The 21,034-nt window shown below is 43.4% G+C and overlaps 1 protein-coding gene and 1 non-coding gene across 3 annotated transcripts in view; both read right to left on the reverse strand.

Moving 5' to 3' along the window:
- Positions 1-21,034, reverse strand: part of LOC126175904 (facilitated trehalose transporter Tret1-like) — a 61,889-nt gene that overhangs the window by 27,150 nt on the left and 13,705 nt on the right. For both annotated transcript variants that reach the window (XM_049922968.1, XM_049922967.1), the window contains exon 2: positions 5,057-5,391. In XM_049922968.1, coding sequence (XP_049778925.1) covers positions 5,057-5,391 — 335 coding nt within the window. The remainder of the gene's footprint in view (positions 1-5,056; positions 5,392-21,034) is intronic.
- Positions 17,029-17,103, reverse strand: Trnas-cga (transfer RNA serine (anticodon CGA)). Its single transcript has one exon. It is a non-coding gene; the product is annotated as a tRNA-Ser (tRNA).

Here is a 21,034-nt window from a genome sequence, read left to right on the forward strand (position 1 = left end):
CATGTTGTAGCAGCGTTTGTGAGCGCCGAAGCCTCAGAAGGCTACTGGTTTTCAAAATCAAACCGTTTAAGTATCTTGCTGCTTGCTATCGGAACAACTCTGCTAGTAAATGTTACAATGATAGCTCGGAAGTACAACCGCAACCAAACTTGCGAGTCATCCATGATGCCGCTCAGGTAAGTCTGAATGTTTGTTGCTGTCATAGCGTCTTTTGATAGAATTTCTTCCTCTCCCTCTTTCTCCTCCTCTCCCTCCCTCTCCCCTCCCTCCCCCTCTTTCACTCCCCCCTTTCATTCCCTCGTGTATCGCAATAATTATTGTGCGTGACTTTTTCCTCTCGGCCGAGCAGTTACCGCTGATCGAAAAACCTGTAAAAGTTCAACAGTTTTATCGCACTTTGCCATTCATTTGAGTGCTATCATATTAATTGGTTAAGTGAGCTTTTTATAACTGCAATTGATGGTTTATTTGAATATGTGTTTCCTTGGATCAGCCGACGACTCAAATGTGGATTTGTGATATCCCCAGACGTTCTTGAAATAAGAAAGTGTTGATTGCAAATTTTTTATCTATTTATTTATTAGGAATAAATAAAACCATTTGCAACCATGACTGTCTTTTTTCAAAGCACCAGCATGGAATGGTACCAATTTCCCCCAGATGTTTTTTACTTTTGTTACTTGCCTCATCATAACCACAGCGATTTACAGAGGAGGCAATATTAATTATGTCAGCAAGTTCGAGAGGGAGTTGCTGCCTGGGTCACAGTCAGAACAGCAAGCTGTGAGATAGGCGCCAATCGTAGCAAGAGCGACAGGGGGATGTCTTTTACAATTCTGGAAACTTAGATTGTCAGATCGCAGCAGTCAGCCTCAACTGATGGCACTGTTTGAACACACTGTCAAAAAATCGGAAGACGAAATCTACAAACATGTGTGTGTGTGTGTGTGTGTGTGTGTGTGTGTGTGTGTGTGTGTGAGAGAGAGAGAGAGAGAGAAGGTGGAGGGGGGCCGCTAGGGGGAGATATGGAGGACGGGGCATGGATAGGGGAGCGACGGAGGGGAACGGAGGTAGGCAGGGGAGAAGTAGAAAGAGATGGGGCAGGAGAGGGGAGGGAGAAAGATTGCTGGTAACGTGGAAAAATAAAACCGAGAATAATAGCAAGACCTAACTGAATTCCAGGCCCTTTCTCAACACTGAAAAGAATGGTAGAGGTTGGTGGTTACCCTAAGCCAGTGTCTTCAAACTGCGGCAACCGAGCAGCATGCGATCGTAATCAAGTATTTGTGCCCCCCGCAGTTCTCATCCGTATTTTATAACAAGATGCAGGTAGCAACCAACAACCGAATCCAAAGACGTGAACGTCAAGAATTTTTCAGGTGTATGGTTTCCCTGTGCAGTAAGAAACAAAAATACTTTCCGACTGACAGTAATTTTTTAAGACATGATTGATTTCGGCGAGCGTTGGTCACCTAAGTAAAGATGGCTGCTTACTGCAGGGACAGACAGCGAAGATGCGCGACCACTGCGGGTTTGGAGGATGTCTTTTACCGTTTGTGTGCATCGGTGCATTTGTGCGCGCGTGCGCGGTATTCCACATCTCCTGCTAACACTAGACCGATTTCAACGTAACTTTGTACACATGTCCCTTACTGTCAGGCAACAATCGCTGTTAGGGTAGTACCTATCATACTTGAGGAGATAGGACGCCATGAACACTGAGATACATGACAAATTGCCGTATCATAAGTGACTTTTACATTTAGTACTTCTTTGTTAGTAACTCAATTCGCATCATATTTCGCAGACATTGTCCACGTTTGCCGCTGAATGTACTTGCACAAATGTATCATTGTGCCATACATAGTTAAAGAGATATGACATCATCGACACTGATATGCGTGAAAAAACGCCACATCATGAATGAAGCTTTAATACATTTATTTTTTATTACTAAGACAGTCCTACAGTTGACTCAAACTTAAGAAAATCCCTGACACCTAGCAGCGCTTTTGACAGCTTTCAACTGCTAAGCACAAGCGACTGTAGGTGAAAACAGTAGCCGTCTATAGAGATATGAGAAGGCGTTGCCATAGAGACGTTGACAAAATCCGTAGCAGACACAGGAAGCAGCTACGTCCAGAGTACAGAAACTGTCGGCGATTCTGTATTTATACAATTTTACATTACGCATAGTTCTTTGTTCGACTGTTTCTAATTTCAAATGAGTTTTCACGAATACATGGAAATGAAATTTCATCGATATTACACTACAAATGTAGTTCATTTTTGATTTCATTTGTAACAGAAAACTGGCAAAATCAATATCCGGGCAGTGCCGGATTTGTCAGTTAATGTTAAATTAATTTAAGGCTATTGTAATACTATGCAATGAGTAGAGAAATATGACATTCAAAACATTTGTTAAGCCGGCCGAAGTGGCCAAGCGGTTCTAGGCGCTACAGTCTGGAACTGCGCGACCGCTACGGTCGCAGGTTCGAATCCTGCCTCGGGCATGGATGTGTGTGATGTCCTTAGGTTAGTTAGGTTTAAGTAGTTCTAAGTTCTAGGGGACTGATGACCTGAGAAGTTAAGTCCCATAGTGCTCAGAGCCATTTGAACCATTTGAAAACATTTGTTATCGTGTCTCACTTTGCATAATGCATGTAAATGCAAAGTGTTCGGTAATTCCCGTTCCAGACTTTCAGGACATGTAAAGGACGTGACTATATAATATTCTGAATAGGAACATACGTCCGGAAACGTACCTGCTCTCGTTCTATGACGGTTTCAGTTCAGATGTTTTACTAATCCACTTCTGCTTAAGTAACTGAATTAGGCGTGACGCAGTAGAATTATTAGATAGCAGTTGGAAAGGAAACATAACTAAACATCCCTTTATCACCGAAGAACATTTGTTTGAATTAATACTTGAACATTACGAATTTACCTTATTCCAAAACAAAACAAAAAAAACCCAGTATATCGTACGTACAGAACTTATTGTTTTCGTGTTAATACAAAGAGATGTGCTTAAGTGATAAATGGATGTTTCGTCATTTTTCAGTTCGAAGTTTTACCCAGTAATTGCGCTGCGTCACGTCTAATTCAATTCCTCAAGCAGAAGTGGATAGGAAACATCTGAACTAAAAACAATGGTTCAAATGGTTCTGAGCACTATGGGACTTAACATCTGAGGTCATCAGTCCCCTAGAACTTAGAACTACTTAAAACTAACTAACCTGAGAACATTACACACATCCATGCCCGAGGCAGGATTCGAACCTGCGCGGTTCGAGACTGAAGCGCCTAGAACCGCTCGGCCATACAGACCGGCTCTGAACTAAAACCGTCGAATGTAAACGGTACGTTTCCGGACATGAGTTCCTATTCAAAATATTACGTACTCACTTCCCAGAACAAGTTCTAGAAGTTTGTAACGAGAATTTCCAAACATCCTGTACAAGTACAGTTACCGTTATTAATCAGCAGCTCACACACACAATTCAACAACGTTTCATTAAGCAATGTCAATCATAACTTTGGTGTCGCTGAGGATGGCGGATGTGTGGAAGAGAACAATCGATATAAAATACATCACGATCAGTGATTGGGGGCCAGAGAGCTACTGGGAGCTCATCACATACTAATTTCTTTAAGTTACCAATTAATAACACACAGAAGCGCCAAAGAAACTGGTACGGGCATGCGTATTCAAATACACAGGTATGGAAAACAGTCAGAATACTGCGCTGCGGTCTGCTACGCCTCTAAGACAAGTGTCTGGCGCACTTGTTAGGTCGGTTACCGCTGCTACAATGGCATGTTATCGAGATTTCAGTGAGTTTCAACGAGGTGTCAATATTCGGCGCACGAGCGATGGGACACAGCATCTCCGAGGTAGCGATGAAGTGGGTATTTTTCCATACGACCATTTCACGAGTGTACCGTGAATATCAGGAATCCGGTGAAACATCAAATCTCAGACATCGCTGCGGCGAAAAAGATCCAGCAAGAACGGGACCAACGACAACTGAAGAGAATCGTTTAACGTGACAGAAGTGCAACTCTTCCGCAAATTGCTGCATTTTCAATGCTGGGCCATCAACAGGTGTCAGCTTAAGAAACAGTCAACGAAACATCATCGATATGAGTTTTCGGAGACTAAAGCTCACTCGTGTACCATTGACGACTGCAAGATACAAAGCTTTACGCCTCGCCTGGGCCCGTCAACACTGACAGACTGTTGATGACTAGAAACATATTGCCTGGTCGGATGAGTCCAAATTGTATCGAGCGGATGGACGTGTACGGGTATGGAGACAACCTCATGGATCCTGCGTGACAGCAGGGGACTGCTCAAGCTGGTGGAGGCTCTGTACTTGTGTGGGGCGTCTGAAGTTGGAGTGATATGTGACCCCTGATACGTCTAGATAAGCCTGACAGGTGACACGCACGTAAGTATCCTGTCTGATCACCTGCATTCATTCATGTCCATTGTGCATCCCAATGGACTTGGGCAAGCCCAGCAGGACAATGCGACACCCCACACGCCCAGAATTGCTACAGGGTGGCTCCAGGAACACTTTTCTGAGTTTAAACACTTCCGCTGGCCACCGAATTCCCCAGACGTGAACATTATTGAGCATATGTGGGATGCCTTGCAACGTGCTGTTCAGAAGAGATCTCCACTCCCTCGTACTGTTACGGATTTATGGACAGTCCTGCAGGATTAAAGGTGTCAGTTCCCTCCAGCACTGCTTCAGACATTAGTCCATGCCACGTCGTGTTGCAGCACTTCTGCGTGTTAGCCGTGGCCCTACACGATACTAAGCTGGTGTACCAGCTTCTTTGGCTCTTCAGTGCAAAATCTGTACATATGTGGCTCGATGTGCCATCGTAAAGTGTGTTTGTTGGCCCTCGCAAATTGAAGTTTGGCGACGACTGCCCAAGTTCTGTCAATGCTAGACCGTTATACTGACGATGACGGCGGTAGTGCTGATTTTACAAGGACTCGCCAGTGACTCGCAGTCGCAGGAGAGCGGCGGACACTGACCTATCCAGGATTCCATGTCCTCGTTGGTGTGGATGGCGGAGTCGTTTTGGCGCAGCTGTGGCAGCATGACGGCAGAGAAGCCTATGGGGAAGCCGCAGCCGGCAGTGAGCAGGAAGCAGGCGGAGGCGGCCAGCAGCTGGTTCTGCGTCGCGGGGCTGGTCCAGCTGCGGCCGCGCTTCGCGCCCCCCTCACCCTCTTCGTCCGTGTCCTCGTCAGGGTGCGGCGCTGTGGGCTGCAGCCTTAGCGCGGCGTCGTCGTGGCCGACGCCAAGCTTCTCCGACGCCAGCAGCTGAGCGTGCGCGGCGGCTCCATTCTGCAGCGGTGGCGCGTCCAGTCTGGCAGGCAAACGGAACAGGTCACGCGTTATTAGTGGGTGCTGACATACGTACTGAACTCTTGCACTAACAAGCCTACTCCCCGGTCTCACAAGGGGAGTCCACGACGTTGGAATCACGGATATACTTCAAACTTTGTATATCCGTTGTAGGTAATCAAAACAACGTAATTTGTAAGTAACAGTTTGCACTACTCTGGCAATTTCAAGAAAATGGCAAAAGAAGTTTAACGCGTCTGTTAGGTGCCTCATGTATCTGTACGAAGGTGTCGGGCCTAAGAAGTCATTGTGCTCTAGTGGTTAGTGTCAGCACTATGCACGTGTGTCGCAAGGGATGGTTGACGAGGCTACAGTTCGAATCCCGTAAACACTTTTTAATCTATTTTTTTTCTACACTAGGCACTGTGGTGTGCGTACTGTAAGACCTTCAGTACACACACCATCAGATTATTTGACTTGTCGCTCTAACGAAGTAGGCGAGTGTCAGCAATATGCCTCGTGGTCTTATCGTGGTGTGTTTATCTTCTGCCATTAGGTCAGACGATAGAAATGCCACTTGCACGCTTAGAGTAGCAGATTGACAGTGACCAACTTTAAACAGAACTTGATTAATTTTCACATACATTTATTAAAATAATAACAAGCATAAAAATTACTGAACTTGGTTCTGGGTGCTATTTACAATTGACAATCTCAAGTTCCTTTGGTATTGGTGCGTTAATCTTATTCTCACATATCTCTGATACTTGACAAAAGTGTCTGTGCATTTATCTTCATGGCTATGTACAGGAATATTGTAATCTTATTGGGCGCAGACTGAAACTTGACTATAGACTGGTACAGACTAATGCCGACTGGTACAGACTGATGCAGACTGAGTAATCGGAGGTCTGTACACTCGTTATAATACCTCGCGCGTTCATGTATCACTGCGCGAGTGTGATCCGCGAGGAGAAAAGGTTCTACGTTAGCAGCAATCTCATTGGCTGCGTTACATATTAATACGTGGATCGGCGGAAGCAGAATTTGGTCCGTCTCTATGGCAGCGCCATCTCGTAGTGCGGAGATGGACGAGCGCTGCGCCTGCGCTGTTGTGCTTAGCGGAGCGCGCTCTAGTGGGAAAGTTGTGTACGCGCTGACTACGCGAAACTATGTACACAAAAGTCACACTATTTAATTTATATCACGTTTGAGAGATAATATAACAAAAAAAGCTTACTTGCATTATCATGAAATTGTAGTGAATTTCATATATTATTTGACTACTTACTATTTGTAATTAAATTTTCAAGAACGAGGGACAGTCATGGGAGGCCCAAGTGGAATCTCAATAATGACACGAATGACGTTCTTCACAATCAGTGATATAGTAAGTTACAATGTGCCACACCACAGGGGTAATGTAGAATTACTCGTCGATTGTGCTCTCGACATCACACGCTGTAGGATGGTATTTGTCACACAGATATGGAAAATATAAATTAAAACTTCTTGCAAATACTCGTTTTTTCATTATATTACCTCTCAAATGTCGCAAATAATATGACAAGTTATGAAAAAATGGATTAATAGTAAAATTCGAGTGGGAGTCGAGCCGTTGTGTCATACACGCTCGTCTTACGAAGCTGGAACGCTAATCACTTGACGACCATGAACTCTAACCACCGTAACCTATGCACAGGCACAAAAGCCACATAACAGACGCGTGAAACGTCTATTGCGATTTTCTCGGAACTGCTAGAGTAGTGCACCTCACTACTTGCACACTGCGTTGCTTTAATGGCCTACTAAAGATGTACAAAGTTTGAAGTAAATCTGTGATCCCAACGTCGTGGACTCCCCTTGTTAGTCGAATAGTACTTATTATTATCATTATTTGTTATTATATAGGGATATGCAACAAGCCATACTACAAACTGGATATGAATAATCTATGTGGGCCGTTCAGTTAGCTTTTTTTTCTGAAATCATGTTGGTTTTATTCAGGGTTCCAATACATCATAATATACCCCACCCTTTTGGCTACAAAACAGTGTTTTCCAACTTAATCTCCGTTCAGTGCGACAGCCTTACACCACCTTACTGGCAGGACCTGTATGTCCCCATAGCATCACTCTACGTCGCAATCAACGTCTTCCTGTATCGATAACCTCCCTATCACCCACGTACTGCTTTGTGCGGAGTACATCCTCCTTTGGGCCAAACAGATGGAAGTCGGAAGGTACGAGAACCCGGCTATAGGGTGGCTGAGGAAGAACAGTCCATTGAAGTTTCTTGACCTCCTGTCGGTCCACAGACTTGTCTGAGGCCTTGCGTTGTCATGGAGACGGAGAAGTTCGTTTGCATTTTTGTGGCGACGAACACGCTGAAGTCGATTCTTCAATTTCCAGAGGGTAGCACAATACACTTCCAAGTTGATCGTTGTACAATGACGAAGGACACCAAACAATAGCCCTTTCAGAGGTCCAGAAAAAAAAATGGCTCTGAGCACTATGGGACTTAACATCTGAGGTCATCAGTCCCCTAGAACTTCGAACTAGTTAAACATAACTAACCTGAGGACATCACACACTACCACGCCCGGGACAGGATTCGAACCTGCGACCGTAGCGGTCGCGCGGTTCCAGACTGAAGCGCCTAGAACCACTCGGTCGCAACGGCCGGCCTGAGTAAGAAGTTCCTGAACATTTACATCTGGGATGGACTATAGGAAATCCGGATAAGAAGAGCCATGAAGTATTTGAACTGTGATATTATCGAAGAAAGCTAAAGTATGAAATGAAGTGCTAAAATGAAAAGGTGAAAACGGCGCTGTGAATGAGCTTTACCACAAGAAGACAAGGGTGAGTGGCACATCTGCTATGACATTCAGCAATAGTTAACGTGACGCTGGAAGGAGAAATAGAAGGGAAAATATTATGCTGCTCTTGCAGCGGGCGTGTATGCTGATAAAACTACTGTATATGAAGTCCGTCTGTTAGGTAAACAATTGTTTTTTCCCCATACTAAAATGTGACAATGTTTTTCTTTCAGACTAAGTGTGTAATTCTTTTCGAATAAATAGTTATATTTAATCAAAAAGAAAATAATACATTATAAATGTATGTATATCTCAGATTCTTGTAGTCTATTTAAAAGACTAATTTTTTCGTTTACATGACTAAAAAAGATCTGTCGGTCTGTTGCTTCTCTTATTTTTTCTTGCTTTTAACTTCTGAGACAGAAGGTCCATTTCAGTGCTCATCACTAATAAGGAATGTTTCAATAGTCAGATGTACTGCGTCTCTGTTTCAATACCATAAGATGCTCACCAAATATTGAATGCTCATTTTATGACAGCTCGTCTCATGGAATTGTGACAAGAATTAGCCGGCTTGATCTCGATTTGCACATCCGCCATTGTGGCCATCTCATTGAGATATTCATTATTTATAGGCATATTTATTACTCAGATCCTGCGTGTTTTATCCAAACGAATTCCCACCTATTAATATGTTGCCTACGGAACCTCTCCGTCTGAAGCAAATCAGACGGCCACGAATGTCTTTCTTCAGGACTCCAAAAATATGGAAATCGCATGGGCAGAGATCGGGACTGTACGGAGGATATGTGAGGACTTCCTAGCGAAACTTATGCAGCGTACTCGAAACGACCTTGGAAACATGTGGGCCCACCCACGCCGCAGAAGTTTCGCTAGTAAGCCCTTACACAACTTCCATACATTCGCCCCATCTCATTTTCATTTGACTTGTTCTTATACTTTCCCAAAAGCAAATTACTCTTTAATATTATTTACTCATATAAATTAAGTTGAAAATTAAAGGATAAATTATTTACAGCGCAGGCTCTCGCACATAAAATGATACAGCTGGGAAAAAAATACCGGTACAAGATGAGCCAAACACAATCAAAGTTCAATAAGTGGTTTGCTTTCCCTATAGCATATTCTATCTGATGGATCCTGTTTAAGTTGTTCCTAATTAAAATGCGTAGGTACTCAGTTAAATTGACAATAATTCAACTTGCGTGATTTATCATGCAGTCTAAATTTAACGAATTGTTTTTGCTCTTCAAGTAGAGATTCTAACACTTTTTATTGTTCATAGTCAACCGCCGCTTTCCACAACATGCAGACGCCTTGTTTAAATTATTTTATAATTCGCTTTAAACTTCTGGTGACTTTACTAGACAGTAAACAGCGTCGTCTGTCATTGTGGTGTAGAATCCACTTAATGTTTTCAGCCTTGCAGAGATAAAAAGTGAAGGACGTGGTATTCAATCGGAGTACATGTGTCCGGCAATAAGAAGACCTACATGTGTGTTTTTTATTAGTTAATCTCTTGGGAACTCATTCCAATGATGTCTACTTTTCGTTAAAGAAACAGGAAATAAACTATGACGATTCCGTGAATTATGGCTATAACAATGACTGTTGCGCTAATTTAACTCAAGAGTAAAAAATACAGTACTTTTCTAGCACAAAGAAAACATATAGAGCAATAGCTTTCAGAGGCTCAATGAAGAAGGAAGATAAGGCTTAAGCTTAAGCAGTGTGCAAATTCGGTTTAGTTTCGTAAAATCTGAACATGAAGTGTGTAAATGGAAGAAAGGCTTATACAGAATACAATATACACGTCAAAACGAAACTCACAAAAGTTTGAAAGAAAAACTATTCGAAAGATTTACAGCTGCTCTTGAGAGTCAGTGCACTATTACCGAGGGATATCCATGAGAATGGGCGCTCTGAACTGCAAGTAAGCTTAACATTGGTGATTTCCAGGCTTTGACCTGGTTGTAGAGGAGATTCATTAATAGGTAATACCGTAGAGAAAATCGTAGCTGATAAGGCAAAGCTTCATGTTATCCCATAAAACCTGCGTATAAAGACGTCCCCCTGTCTTGGCTACGTCTGCTTATTCGGCAATTGGAGCGCTGGGCGCGAAGGGCTGTACTAACTGCTGCAAAAATGCGGCAAAAATGAGTAAAATTAAAAAAAACACTTGCAGTGCACCTTAGTAGCTGAAATCTTTGTAGTCCATTTCTTCCAGTGTATTCTACTTGCGTGAAAAATTTCAGTGTAGGTTTCGACCCGGCGGACCTTACCATTCTCTTGTGATACGATACACCATAGACACGCAATTTGATTAGATGTGTTACGTGTTAATAGATCGTTTTCTTCGTGGTATTTATAGTTTTGGAACAGAGTATATGTTGCGAATTTCCACTACAAATCCATTCAGATTAATTCCATTTTTCTTGAGTATTGGTGTGACCCGAGCAACTTTCCAGCCTTTAGCTATGGATTGCAACAAGTTCACGTGTCAGAATGTGGGCTTCTGTAATGTTGATAAATAACAGCCACACGTAATAGATAAAGTATATGAATAGCTTAGCGACGACAGCAGGAGCGTGCTGTCTGCTTTTCCTTACGCGGCCATTGTTTCGGAACGTCAGTAACCCAGAGAGCTAATGAGGAATACGGCGAGGAGAGGGAGCGGAGCGTTCTGGCAGGCGTCCAGAGGTGAACGACCGCCCTAAGTGGGGAGAGTGGCTGACACAGATCGCTCCTCCAGTGCCACAGTGGCCCAGGGCGGGAGCCGGCATAGCTTTTTTCCCTAATTCTCCTCCTCCTGCGTTATCTTCCCCCACTATTTTCTTCTTCCTCCACAAGCGTCGCCCTGATTTTGTAACTTCTCACTGAAAGACTGACAATCAGGAAACTACCGGCCATAGGGCAAGCTGTGACCTTGCTTGTGTCTACGTCAGAGAAAAAGAGAGAGAGGTATGCTCTGGTATTATCACAGGTCAACCGCTGTTCAAATAAATTAATACTTAAATTATTTAAAAGTTGCTGGGAGAATATGCGCTTTTATTTACGATGTTACGCTGGCAGTGTATGTGAAACTGTTTTACGTGACGGTGTTACTGTGGTCCTCAGGTCGAAGACCTATTTTCTGCAGCCTTTCATGCTAGTCTATCCTATACAAGCTTCTTCATCTCTGTACAGTTACTGCAACCTTCATACATTTGAACCTCGTTACTACACACTGAGGTGACAACAGTAATGGGATGGCGACACACACACACACACACACACACACACACACACACACACACACACAAACACACACAGCGGTAGTATAGCGTACAAAAGGTATAAAAGGACAGTGCATCGGAGGAGCTATCATTTGCACTCAGATGATCCACGAGTAAAGGTTTCCTATGTGATTATGGCAGCACGACGGCAATCAACAGACTTTGAACGCTATATGGTAACTGGAGCTAGACACAAGGGACATTCAATTTCGGAAATCGTTGGGGAATTCAGTATTCTGAGATCCACAGCGTCAAGAGTTTTCCGAGAATACCACATTTCCTGCATTCCTGCCTTCACTTAACGACCGAGAGCAGCTGTGAGTTGTCAGTGCTAACGGGCAAGCAACACTGTGTGAAATAAGCCCGCAAATCAGTGCGGGATATACGACGAACGTATCTATTAGCACAGTGCATCTAAATTTAGCGTTAATGGGCTACGGCAGCAGACGACCGATCCGAGTGCCTTTGCTAACTGCATGAAATTGCCTACAGCACTTCTCCTGGACTTGTGACCATATGGGTTGGATCCTAGACGACTGGAAAGCCGTCGCCTGGTCAGATGAGCCCCGATTTCAGTTGGTAACAACTGAGGGTAGGCTTCGAGTGTGGCGCAGACACCACGAAGCCATGGACTCAAGTTGTCAACAAGGCACTGTGCAAGCTTGTGGTGGCTCCATACTGGGGTGGGCTGTGTTTACATGGAATATGCTTGGTCCTCCGGTCCAGCTGAACCGATCATTGACCATTTGCAGTCATTCATGGACTTCATGTTCCCATATAATGAAAGAACTGGTTGGTTCAAATGGCTCTGAGCACTATGCGACTTAACATCTGTGGTCATCAGTCCCCTAAAAGTTAGAACTACTTAAACCTAACTAACCTAAGGACGTCATACACATCCATGCCCGAGGCAGGATTCGAACCTGCGACAATTCAGTACATGCTCATTAGCTTTTTTCTTGTACTTACGTATCTTCAGCATTCTTAAAAAGTTTAGAACTTATTCTCTCGTCTTAAATGTTTATAGTCCATATTCAACTTTTGTATATGGCTACAGTCCAGATAAACACCTTAAAAATGTACTTCCTAAACTTAAATATTTATTCCACTTTAACAAATTCTTTTTCAGAAATGGTATTTTTGCTATTGCTACTCGGCATTTTACTTTTCCATCGTCAATTTTTTGATATCCAAACAGCAATATTGCAAACAAGGGAAACTCCAGCATTGATCACATAATTTGAAACCATTTATTTTATTATTGCATACTAATTTCAATCATAGAGTGATCATATTCAGTGTAAGACTAAGTCCAGTGGACTCGTATAATCATGCACAAAATATAGCTTCAAATATAGGTTTTTATCGCGAAGAACATGCCAACTAGCAGGCGTTGTGTACGACTTCATATACAATAGTTATGAGAGGTAGGTTACAGAGTGGTGCGGCAATTATTGTAGGAAAGCTGGGCAGGAGCAGAAATTCTTAGCTAACACGTCAACAAACAGAAGACTGACTTAACTTTTATTTCTCCAAGCGAACGAAGACCTATTACCAATAATGCAGCAAGAAACAGAATCCAGCTATCACAATGTCAACCAGATAGGGCTTGATACATGTCCTCAGCAACACCCTTCATGAGATGTGCAACCTTATCTTCCTCCTCCATTCTAGGCTCCACTATTTTACACAGCTCCAAGAGGTCTTGAATGTAGGAAGCTGTTGTTTCTGCTGTGTCCTGCACTTTAGTTTACCTTCAGCCTTGCACTTCTGTCGTCGTGTCTCGCCGAAGTACTTGCGCAGTTCCGCCTGGAATAATTCCCAGCTTGTGAACTTCTCCTCATTGTTCTCATACCATTGCTTGGCAGTGCCCTCCAAGTACAAAAATACGTTAGCCAAACACACGGTGTCATCCCATTTGTTAAATTTGGCTATACGCTCATATACCTTCAGCCACTCGTTTGGATCTTGGCCATCGTCACCAGAGAACCCGGAAGGATGTCTCATGTGGTGGCACACAGTTGCTGTTATCGTAAGGTTCCCTTCTTCTGTCTCCGATAGATTGCGATCTGTTGAATATGTCTCGAACTCTGGTTTCTCGCCACGTAAACGGCGGCTTTGTCGTGGTCTGATGGGAGCCACTGTGTCGTCGATAATGTGCGGTATCACATGTTCCAATACCCAGCGCCTCCACCAGAGTAATGTCACGTAGAGGAAGGTGTAAGTAGATGAATGACGAACACTAACTTCACTTAACGAAGGTTTATTCAGCACATGTACATACAAGAGCGCGGAGCTAACTGCCTCCTGCCAGAACACATACAGTATATACAGGGTGTTACAAAAAGGTACGGCCAAACTTTCAGGACACATTCCTCACACACAAAGAAAGAAAATATGATATGTGGACATGTGTCCGGAAACGCTTACTTTCCATGTTGGACCTCATTTTATTACCTCTCTTCAAATCACATTAATCATGGAATGGAAACACACAGCAACAGAATGTACCAGCGTGACTTTGTTACAGGAAATGTTCAAAATGTCCTCCGTTAGCGAGGATACATGCATTCACCCTCCGTCGCATGGAATCCCTGATGCGCTGATGCAGCCCTGGAGAATGGCGTATTGTATCACAGCCGTCCACAATACGAGCACGAAGAGTCTCTACATTTGGTACCGGGGTTGCATAGACAAGAGCTTTCAAATGCCCCCATAAATGAAAGTCAAGAGGGTTGAGGTCAGGAGACCGTGGAGGCCATGGAATTGGTCCGCTTCTACCAATCCATCGGTCACCGAATCTGTTGTTGAGAAGTGTACGAACACTTCGACTGAAATGTGCAGGAGCTCCATCGTGCATGAACCACATGTTGTATCGTACTTGTAAAGGCACATGTTCTAGCAGCACATGTACAGTATCCCGTATGAAATCATTATAACGTGCTCCATTGAGCGTAGGTGGAAAAACATGGGGCCCAATCAAGACATCACCAACAATGCCTGCCCAAACGTTCACAGAAAATCTGTGTTGATGACGTGATTGCACAATTGCGTGCGGATTCTCGTCAGCCCACACATGTTGATTGTGCAAATTTACAATTTGATCACGTTTGAATGAAGCCTCATCCATAAAGAGAACATTTGCACTGAAATGAGGATTGGCACATTGTTGGATGAACCATTCGCAGAAGTGTACCCGTGGAGGCCAATCAGCTGCTGATAGTGCCTGCACACGTTGTACATGGTACGGAAACATGTTCTCCCGTAGCACACTCCATACAGTGACGTGGTCAACGTTACCTTGTACAGCAGCAACTTCTCTGACGCTGACATTAGGGTTATCGTCAACTGCACGAAGAATTGCCTCGTCCATTGCAGGTGTCCTCGTCGTTCTAGGTCTCCCCCGGTCGCGAGTCATAGGCTGGAATGTTCCGTGCTCCCTAAGACGCCGATCAATTGCTTCGAACGTCTTCCTGTCGGGACACCTTCGTTCTGGAAATCTGTCTCGATACAAACGTACCGCGCCACGGCTATTGCCCCGTGGTAATCCATACATCAAATGGGCGTCTGCCAACTCCGCATTTGTAAACATTGCACTGACTGCAAAACCACGTTCGTGATGAACACTAACCTGTTGATGCTACGTACTGATGTGCTTGATGCTAGTACTGTAGAGCAATGAGTCGCATGTCAACACAAGCAACGAAGTCAACATTACTTTCGTTCAATTGGGCCAACTGGCGGTGAATCGAGGAAGTACAGTACATACTGACGAAACTAAAATGAGCTCTAACATGGAAATTAAGCGTTTCCGGACACATGTCCACATAACATCTTTTCTTTATTTGTGTGTTAGGAAATGTTTCCTGAAAGTTTGGCCGTACCTTTTTGTAACAACCTGTATACAGCTACAGAACATTCCACTACAATGAGTCTTGACATTTGTGGACACTTCTAGGATGTTCTCGAACCGAATATAGGAATTAAAATTGTACAGTCCAGGAGAGTTTTGAACTCACGACCCTCCATGCAACAATTTAGTATCACAACGACTACACCACGGTGCTACTCAGCTTCTTCTGCGACACTATTACTGGCTCACGGTCAGCAACTGTCGTATAGTCACTGTGGGTAACCGAATATAGGAATTAAAATTGTACAGTCCAGGAGAGTTTTGAACTCACGACCCTCCATGCAACAATTTAGTATCACAACGACTACACCACGGTGCTACTCAGCTTCTTCTGCGACACTGTTACTGGCTCACGGTCAGCAACTGTCGTACAGTCACTGTGGGTAACGTTTTACCATCAGGGGATCTTTGTACTACTTACCACTTTTATTTCAAATGGATGCTGCTCTAGCTACTTGCATTATCTTGTACTAAAAGTAACAGTATTATTGCCTATGATTTCCAATTAGTTTTTCGGCTGTTTTTCCAGTTTCATACAAGCTCCTTTGCTAGTGATTATCCTTTAATTGCTTTGAATAAGAAGAGAGCTTCCGGTGACAGTGACTTAAGTTCAACAATGCCAGGTCGATACAAATAACTTTGAAACATAAAGTCAACCTGCAGTACTGAAGTAACACTGTTTTTAATGCTTAATAACACCTGATTTCTTCTGACACGATATAGATTTACGCAGAGCGTTATGTATAGGAAAAATTCTTTGCTTTGTAAGAGTGGTCTACAGTTATCCTGAATGATGGATTAACTTTGTACCAGCATTAAAACTGAAACTTCACGCTAATGGGGCATCATTAGTACACATCTACACTTTTCCAAGCATTCAGAACTATACACCCATGAGATGCTCATGTCATCACGTCGTAAGAAGTATAAAAATAAAAGAATGTAATCACTAAACTTCCACGGAATGTATGCATTGTTTCCATTTCATCGAAATTCCACAACAGCTGCATGTTTAGAAAATATAAAAATGTTCTGTTTCAAGGCTGAAAGAAGAGCCAACGTGGCTGTAATTGCTATACAATTTGCTTCCTTTTCAGGGGGACAATACAGGCAATTGTTCTAACAACTGGACAGGCAGGTCTGTGTTCCACTTTGTCAATACGTTAAATCATAAGAAGAACAGAGTAATACCTGTGAAAACAAGAGTGTAACATTGTCTCTGTTTCTCACAAATTCATTACCTGAAGCTTGACTTGGCTAGTTTTTTATGCGTATACTACGAATTGTGAGAACGAAACGCGTATGGTGGCTACTTATTGGACAGCACTATCAGGCGACCCACTCGATATGGTGCCTCGCAGCGGTGCGGTCGGATCCAAAGTCCGTCCATGATGTCCTCCACAGTCCACATGAGCGTCAGTGTTTGGGCAGTAAATACCAGCTGATACACATTGCGTAATACTGGCGAGTGGGCGGTAGCTTCGGGACGCGGCTGTGTAAACCTAACGCTAGACTAGCGAGGTCCAGAACTTACGTGGAGACTTCTCCTCTTTAGATTATTATAGGTAGAAGTAACAAAACAAACAAAGACAACCTCGGTTCAGAAACTTCTTGGCAGATTAAAACTGTGTGCCGGACCGAGACTCGAACTCGGGACCTTTGCCTTTCGCGGGCAAGTGCTCTACCAACTGAGCTATCCAAGCACGACTCACGTCCCGTCCTCACAGCTTTACTTCCGCCAGTACCTCGTCTCCTACCTTCCTTGGTAGAGCACTTGCCCGCGAAAGGCAAAGGTCCCGAGTTCGAGTCTCGGTCCGGCACACAGTTTTAATCTGCCAGGAAGTTTCACATCAGCGCACACTCCGCTGCAGAGTGAAAATCTCGTTCTGGATACTCGGTTCAGTGAAAGAGCGATCAAAATAAGCGAACTCTTGTTTCGGCTTCTCCGTAGATACTCGACCGATTCTGAGAAAACTAAGGTCAAAGTATTCGACGTATTTTATATGCCTTTTAGCGCGTAATCGTTATAACTAGCGCGGTGGCACGGTGGGTAGCTTCGCGGCTTCACACTTTTTGAGCACCTTTGATTTTTTTTCATTTATCTACCCACCTTCATACAAGATTACTAGACGAATGTTTTCCAATATTTGTTGAAATAACGTTGTCCTTAGTTGTCTATTAATTGTCTGTCTGATGATGTATTCGGTGAAATTTCGATAGTGTATCTTAATTCATAATCAATTGCAAGAGGCAGTTTCCGGAAAAATGGTCTGTTATCCGTGGTTTGTCGCGGAATTATTGTCAACGAGTGAAATCTTCAGTAATGTTAACGACGTTTCTTTCCCGAGTGAGATTAATACGAAGAAATGTCTCTGTGGCAAACATGCATTCGCGCAGTGCTCATAGTGTTCGGAATTTCTATGTTTCCAACGTTTCTACGATCGGTGTCATCCAAGGGAATGCACCAGATCTTCCTGAAGAATAAACATAAGATTAAAGTGTAAGAATTAATGTAAGAATTTTTATAAGAATGGAATAAAAGAGCTGGAAAGAACCTTAAAACACCATACACACGTCTGTTGTATAGTAAGTGTATGACAATTATTGTGAAACCCACTGGTAATTTTTCAATTAATATAACGCCCTTATATCCCCTAATTTGATGAGAAATGTGACATGGGTAGATAAATGGAAAAAAAGGAAACAGTCGGATTTCAATTACGAGGCGCGAAAGTATGAAGCAGGGATGCTAACCACTGTGCCACCGCTTCGCTTTAACTGATCGTGTGCTAAACGGCATATAAATAACAGCGGGCACTGTATCCATTGTTTTCTCAGAAACGATGGAGTATCTCCGGATGGTACGAGACATGTGTTCGATTATTTTGGCTCCTCTTCCACTGAGCGAAGTTTCTGGGAAATCGGGTGATGGCACTTGTTTTCTCCTCGTTTGACATTTATCCCACTATTTTGTACGGTAGCATATTTCGACCCTCTCTGGGATAGAATTGTGAACACACGCTTTACTTCTGCCAGTACCGACTGGGTGTTGTGTCATGTCCTTAGGTTAGTTAGGTTTAAGTAGTTCTAAGTTCTAGGGGACTGATAACCATAGATGTTAAGTCCCATAGTGGTCAGAGCCATTTGAACCATTTTTCTGCCAGTACCTCGTCTCCTACCTTCGAAACTTTACAGAAGCTCTCCTTTCTTTCAGGAGGGCTAGTCCTGCAAGGTTCGCAGGAAAGCTTCTGTAAAGTTTGGAAGGTAGGAGACGAGATATTGGCAGAGTAAAGCTTTGAGGGCGGGGCGTGAGTCGTGCTTGGGTAGCTTAAACGGTAGAGCACTTGCCCGCGAAAGGCAAAGGTCACGAGTTCGAGTCTCGGTCCGGGATACAGCTTGAATCTGCCAGGAAGTTTCATATCAGCGCACACTCCGCTGCAGAGTGAAAATCTCATTCTGGGCATGATATAATTTTCTCCCAATTAGTTCTTTCTAACGCTTCGACCTCTCCTTCGACACAGTAAACGCTGCCCCACCCCCTTCCCCCCACCCTCACCTTACGAAAACGGTTACGCCTATTTGAGAACACGAAGTGATGGCTAAACGATTAACTCTTATACAGAACAGTAATGTTTGTTATAAGGATAAATTTCCTGCGGAAAAATGCTCATAAAATGCACATAAAATGCGAATATGTTCATGTTTATTTAAAAGACTAAGTGAAAAGTGGAGTACCAGCTGCCTCATTCTACCTTCCACAGCACCTTTAAAATTGGCCGGCCGGAGTGCCCGTGCGGTTCTGGGCGCTACAGTCTGGAGCCGAGCGACCGCTACGGTCGCAGGTTCGAATCCTGCCTCGGGCATGAATGTGCGTGATGTCCTTAGGTTATTTAGGTTTAATTAGTTCTAAGTTCTAGGCGACTGATGACCTCATAAGTTAAGGCGCATAGTGCTCAGAGCCATTTGAACCTTTAAAATTATTCCCAAAAATTTTGGTATGTGAACATCTTTTTTTTAATATGCAACTCAAGTCAAACTACCACAGCCTCCAACTAACTCATACGACCTTGTCCATCGCTGAAAGTCGCTCATACCCACCCAGTCCCAGTTCCCCCTTTTCACCCATTCATTCAGTCCAACTCATTGTCATCTCTTGCGTCACAGCCACCGTCACCTTCGTTCTGTCCTACTACTACTACTACTACTACTACTACTGTCTCCTCTCAATGCCACTGTCTTCCTCTTGCTCTCTCTTACGGCTTATATCTCATTGCTTCCTTCCTTTCTACTGCTGCTGTCTCTTCTCACTGTCTATCTTTCTCTTCCTCATTATCAAAAAAATGGTTCAAATGGCTCTGAGCACTATGGGACTTAACATCTATGGTCATCAGTCCCCTAGAACTTAGAACTACTTAAACCTAACTAACCTAAGGACATCACACAACACCCAGTCATCACGAGGCAGAGAAAATCCCTGACCCCGCCGGGAATCGAACCCGGAAATCCTCATTATCATTGTCCTCTACTCTGTCTCTCATTATCACCGGCTCTCACCTCTTCCCCAGCACTATTTTGTCACTGTCCATTTTCACTATCATCGTATCCCTCGCTCTCACACACTAACATTGACTCCTTCGCTGTTTCTGTAAAACAACCACTGTCTACTATTTTACAGTATTTATTACTTTTCCATCTCTTTGCCACTGCCATTGGCTTCTCTCTCATCATAAAGAAGCGCAAATATGTTCACATACCAACATGTTTGTGAAAAATTTTAAAGGCATTGAGGAAGGTAGACTGAGTAACTGGTACTCCATTTTTCGATCAGAGTCTTTTAAATAAACAGGAACATACATTTTAGGTGCCCCGACGGGAGTATTTTCCACTGGTTTCCTTCTTTTCCCTGCTGCAGCAGGGCGTGTAGCTCGTGTGAAAAAAAATGTATTGGTGAGTAAAATTTTGTTGGCTTACTTATGTGAAATTGAAGTAACGCAAAACTAATTTTACACTTTAGACCGGATTTTGCGTGCAAAAAATTTTGCATGTGCTGCAGTACTACAACAAGCGTTTCCCAGATGATAACGGAGACGTTAGTAACCATCTGCCCTATACATGAGAAAGGATCACGCATGCAATGTAAGAACTACCGAGGCGTATCTCTGCTGAGCATCGTCTACAGAATCCTCTCTACAGCTATAACAACGAGAGTGAGTAGAAGAGCAGAAAGGATTCTAGGCGAGTACCAGGCAGGTCTCAGATCTGGGAGGTCTACAGCTAAGCATATCTTTACAGTATGTAAGATGCTGGAGAAGACCTTCTAATATAATGTACGATTAGAACAACTCTTTATGGATTTTTAACAGGCCTATGACAGAGTTAAAATATCAGCACTGTGGAAAACAGTGCAGACATTCAAATTTTCTGAGAAGTTAATTTTATTAACTAAGATGACCCTAGAAAACAGAAGAAGCTAGGTTAAAGTTCAGGGATGTCTGTCGAGGTAGTTTCCAACAAGACAGGGAGACTCATTATCCCCATACTATTCAACCTGCTATTAGGGAATGCAGTAAGATCAATAACCACAAACCAAGGAGGCAATATTTACGATAGACTTCTTCAAATTTTAGCCTATGCA

This window comes from Schistocerca cancellata, chromosome 3 (assembly GCF_023864275.1).
Source record: "Schistocerca cancellata isolate TAMUIC-IGC-003103 chromosome 3, iqSchCanc2.1, whole genome shotgun sequence".
In the NCBI taxonomy this organism is placed as follows: domain Eukaryota; kingdom Metazoa; phylum Arthropoda; class Insecta; order Orthoptera; family Acrididae; genus Schistocerca; species Schistocerca cancellata.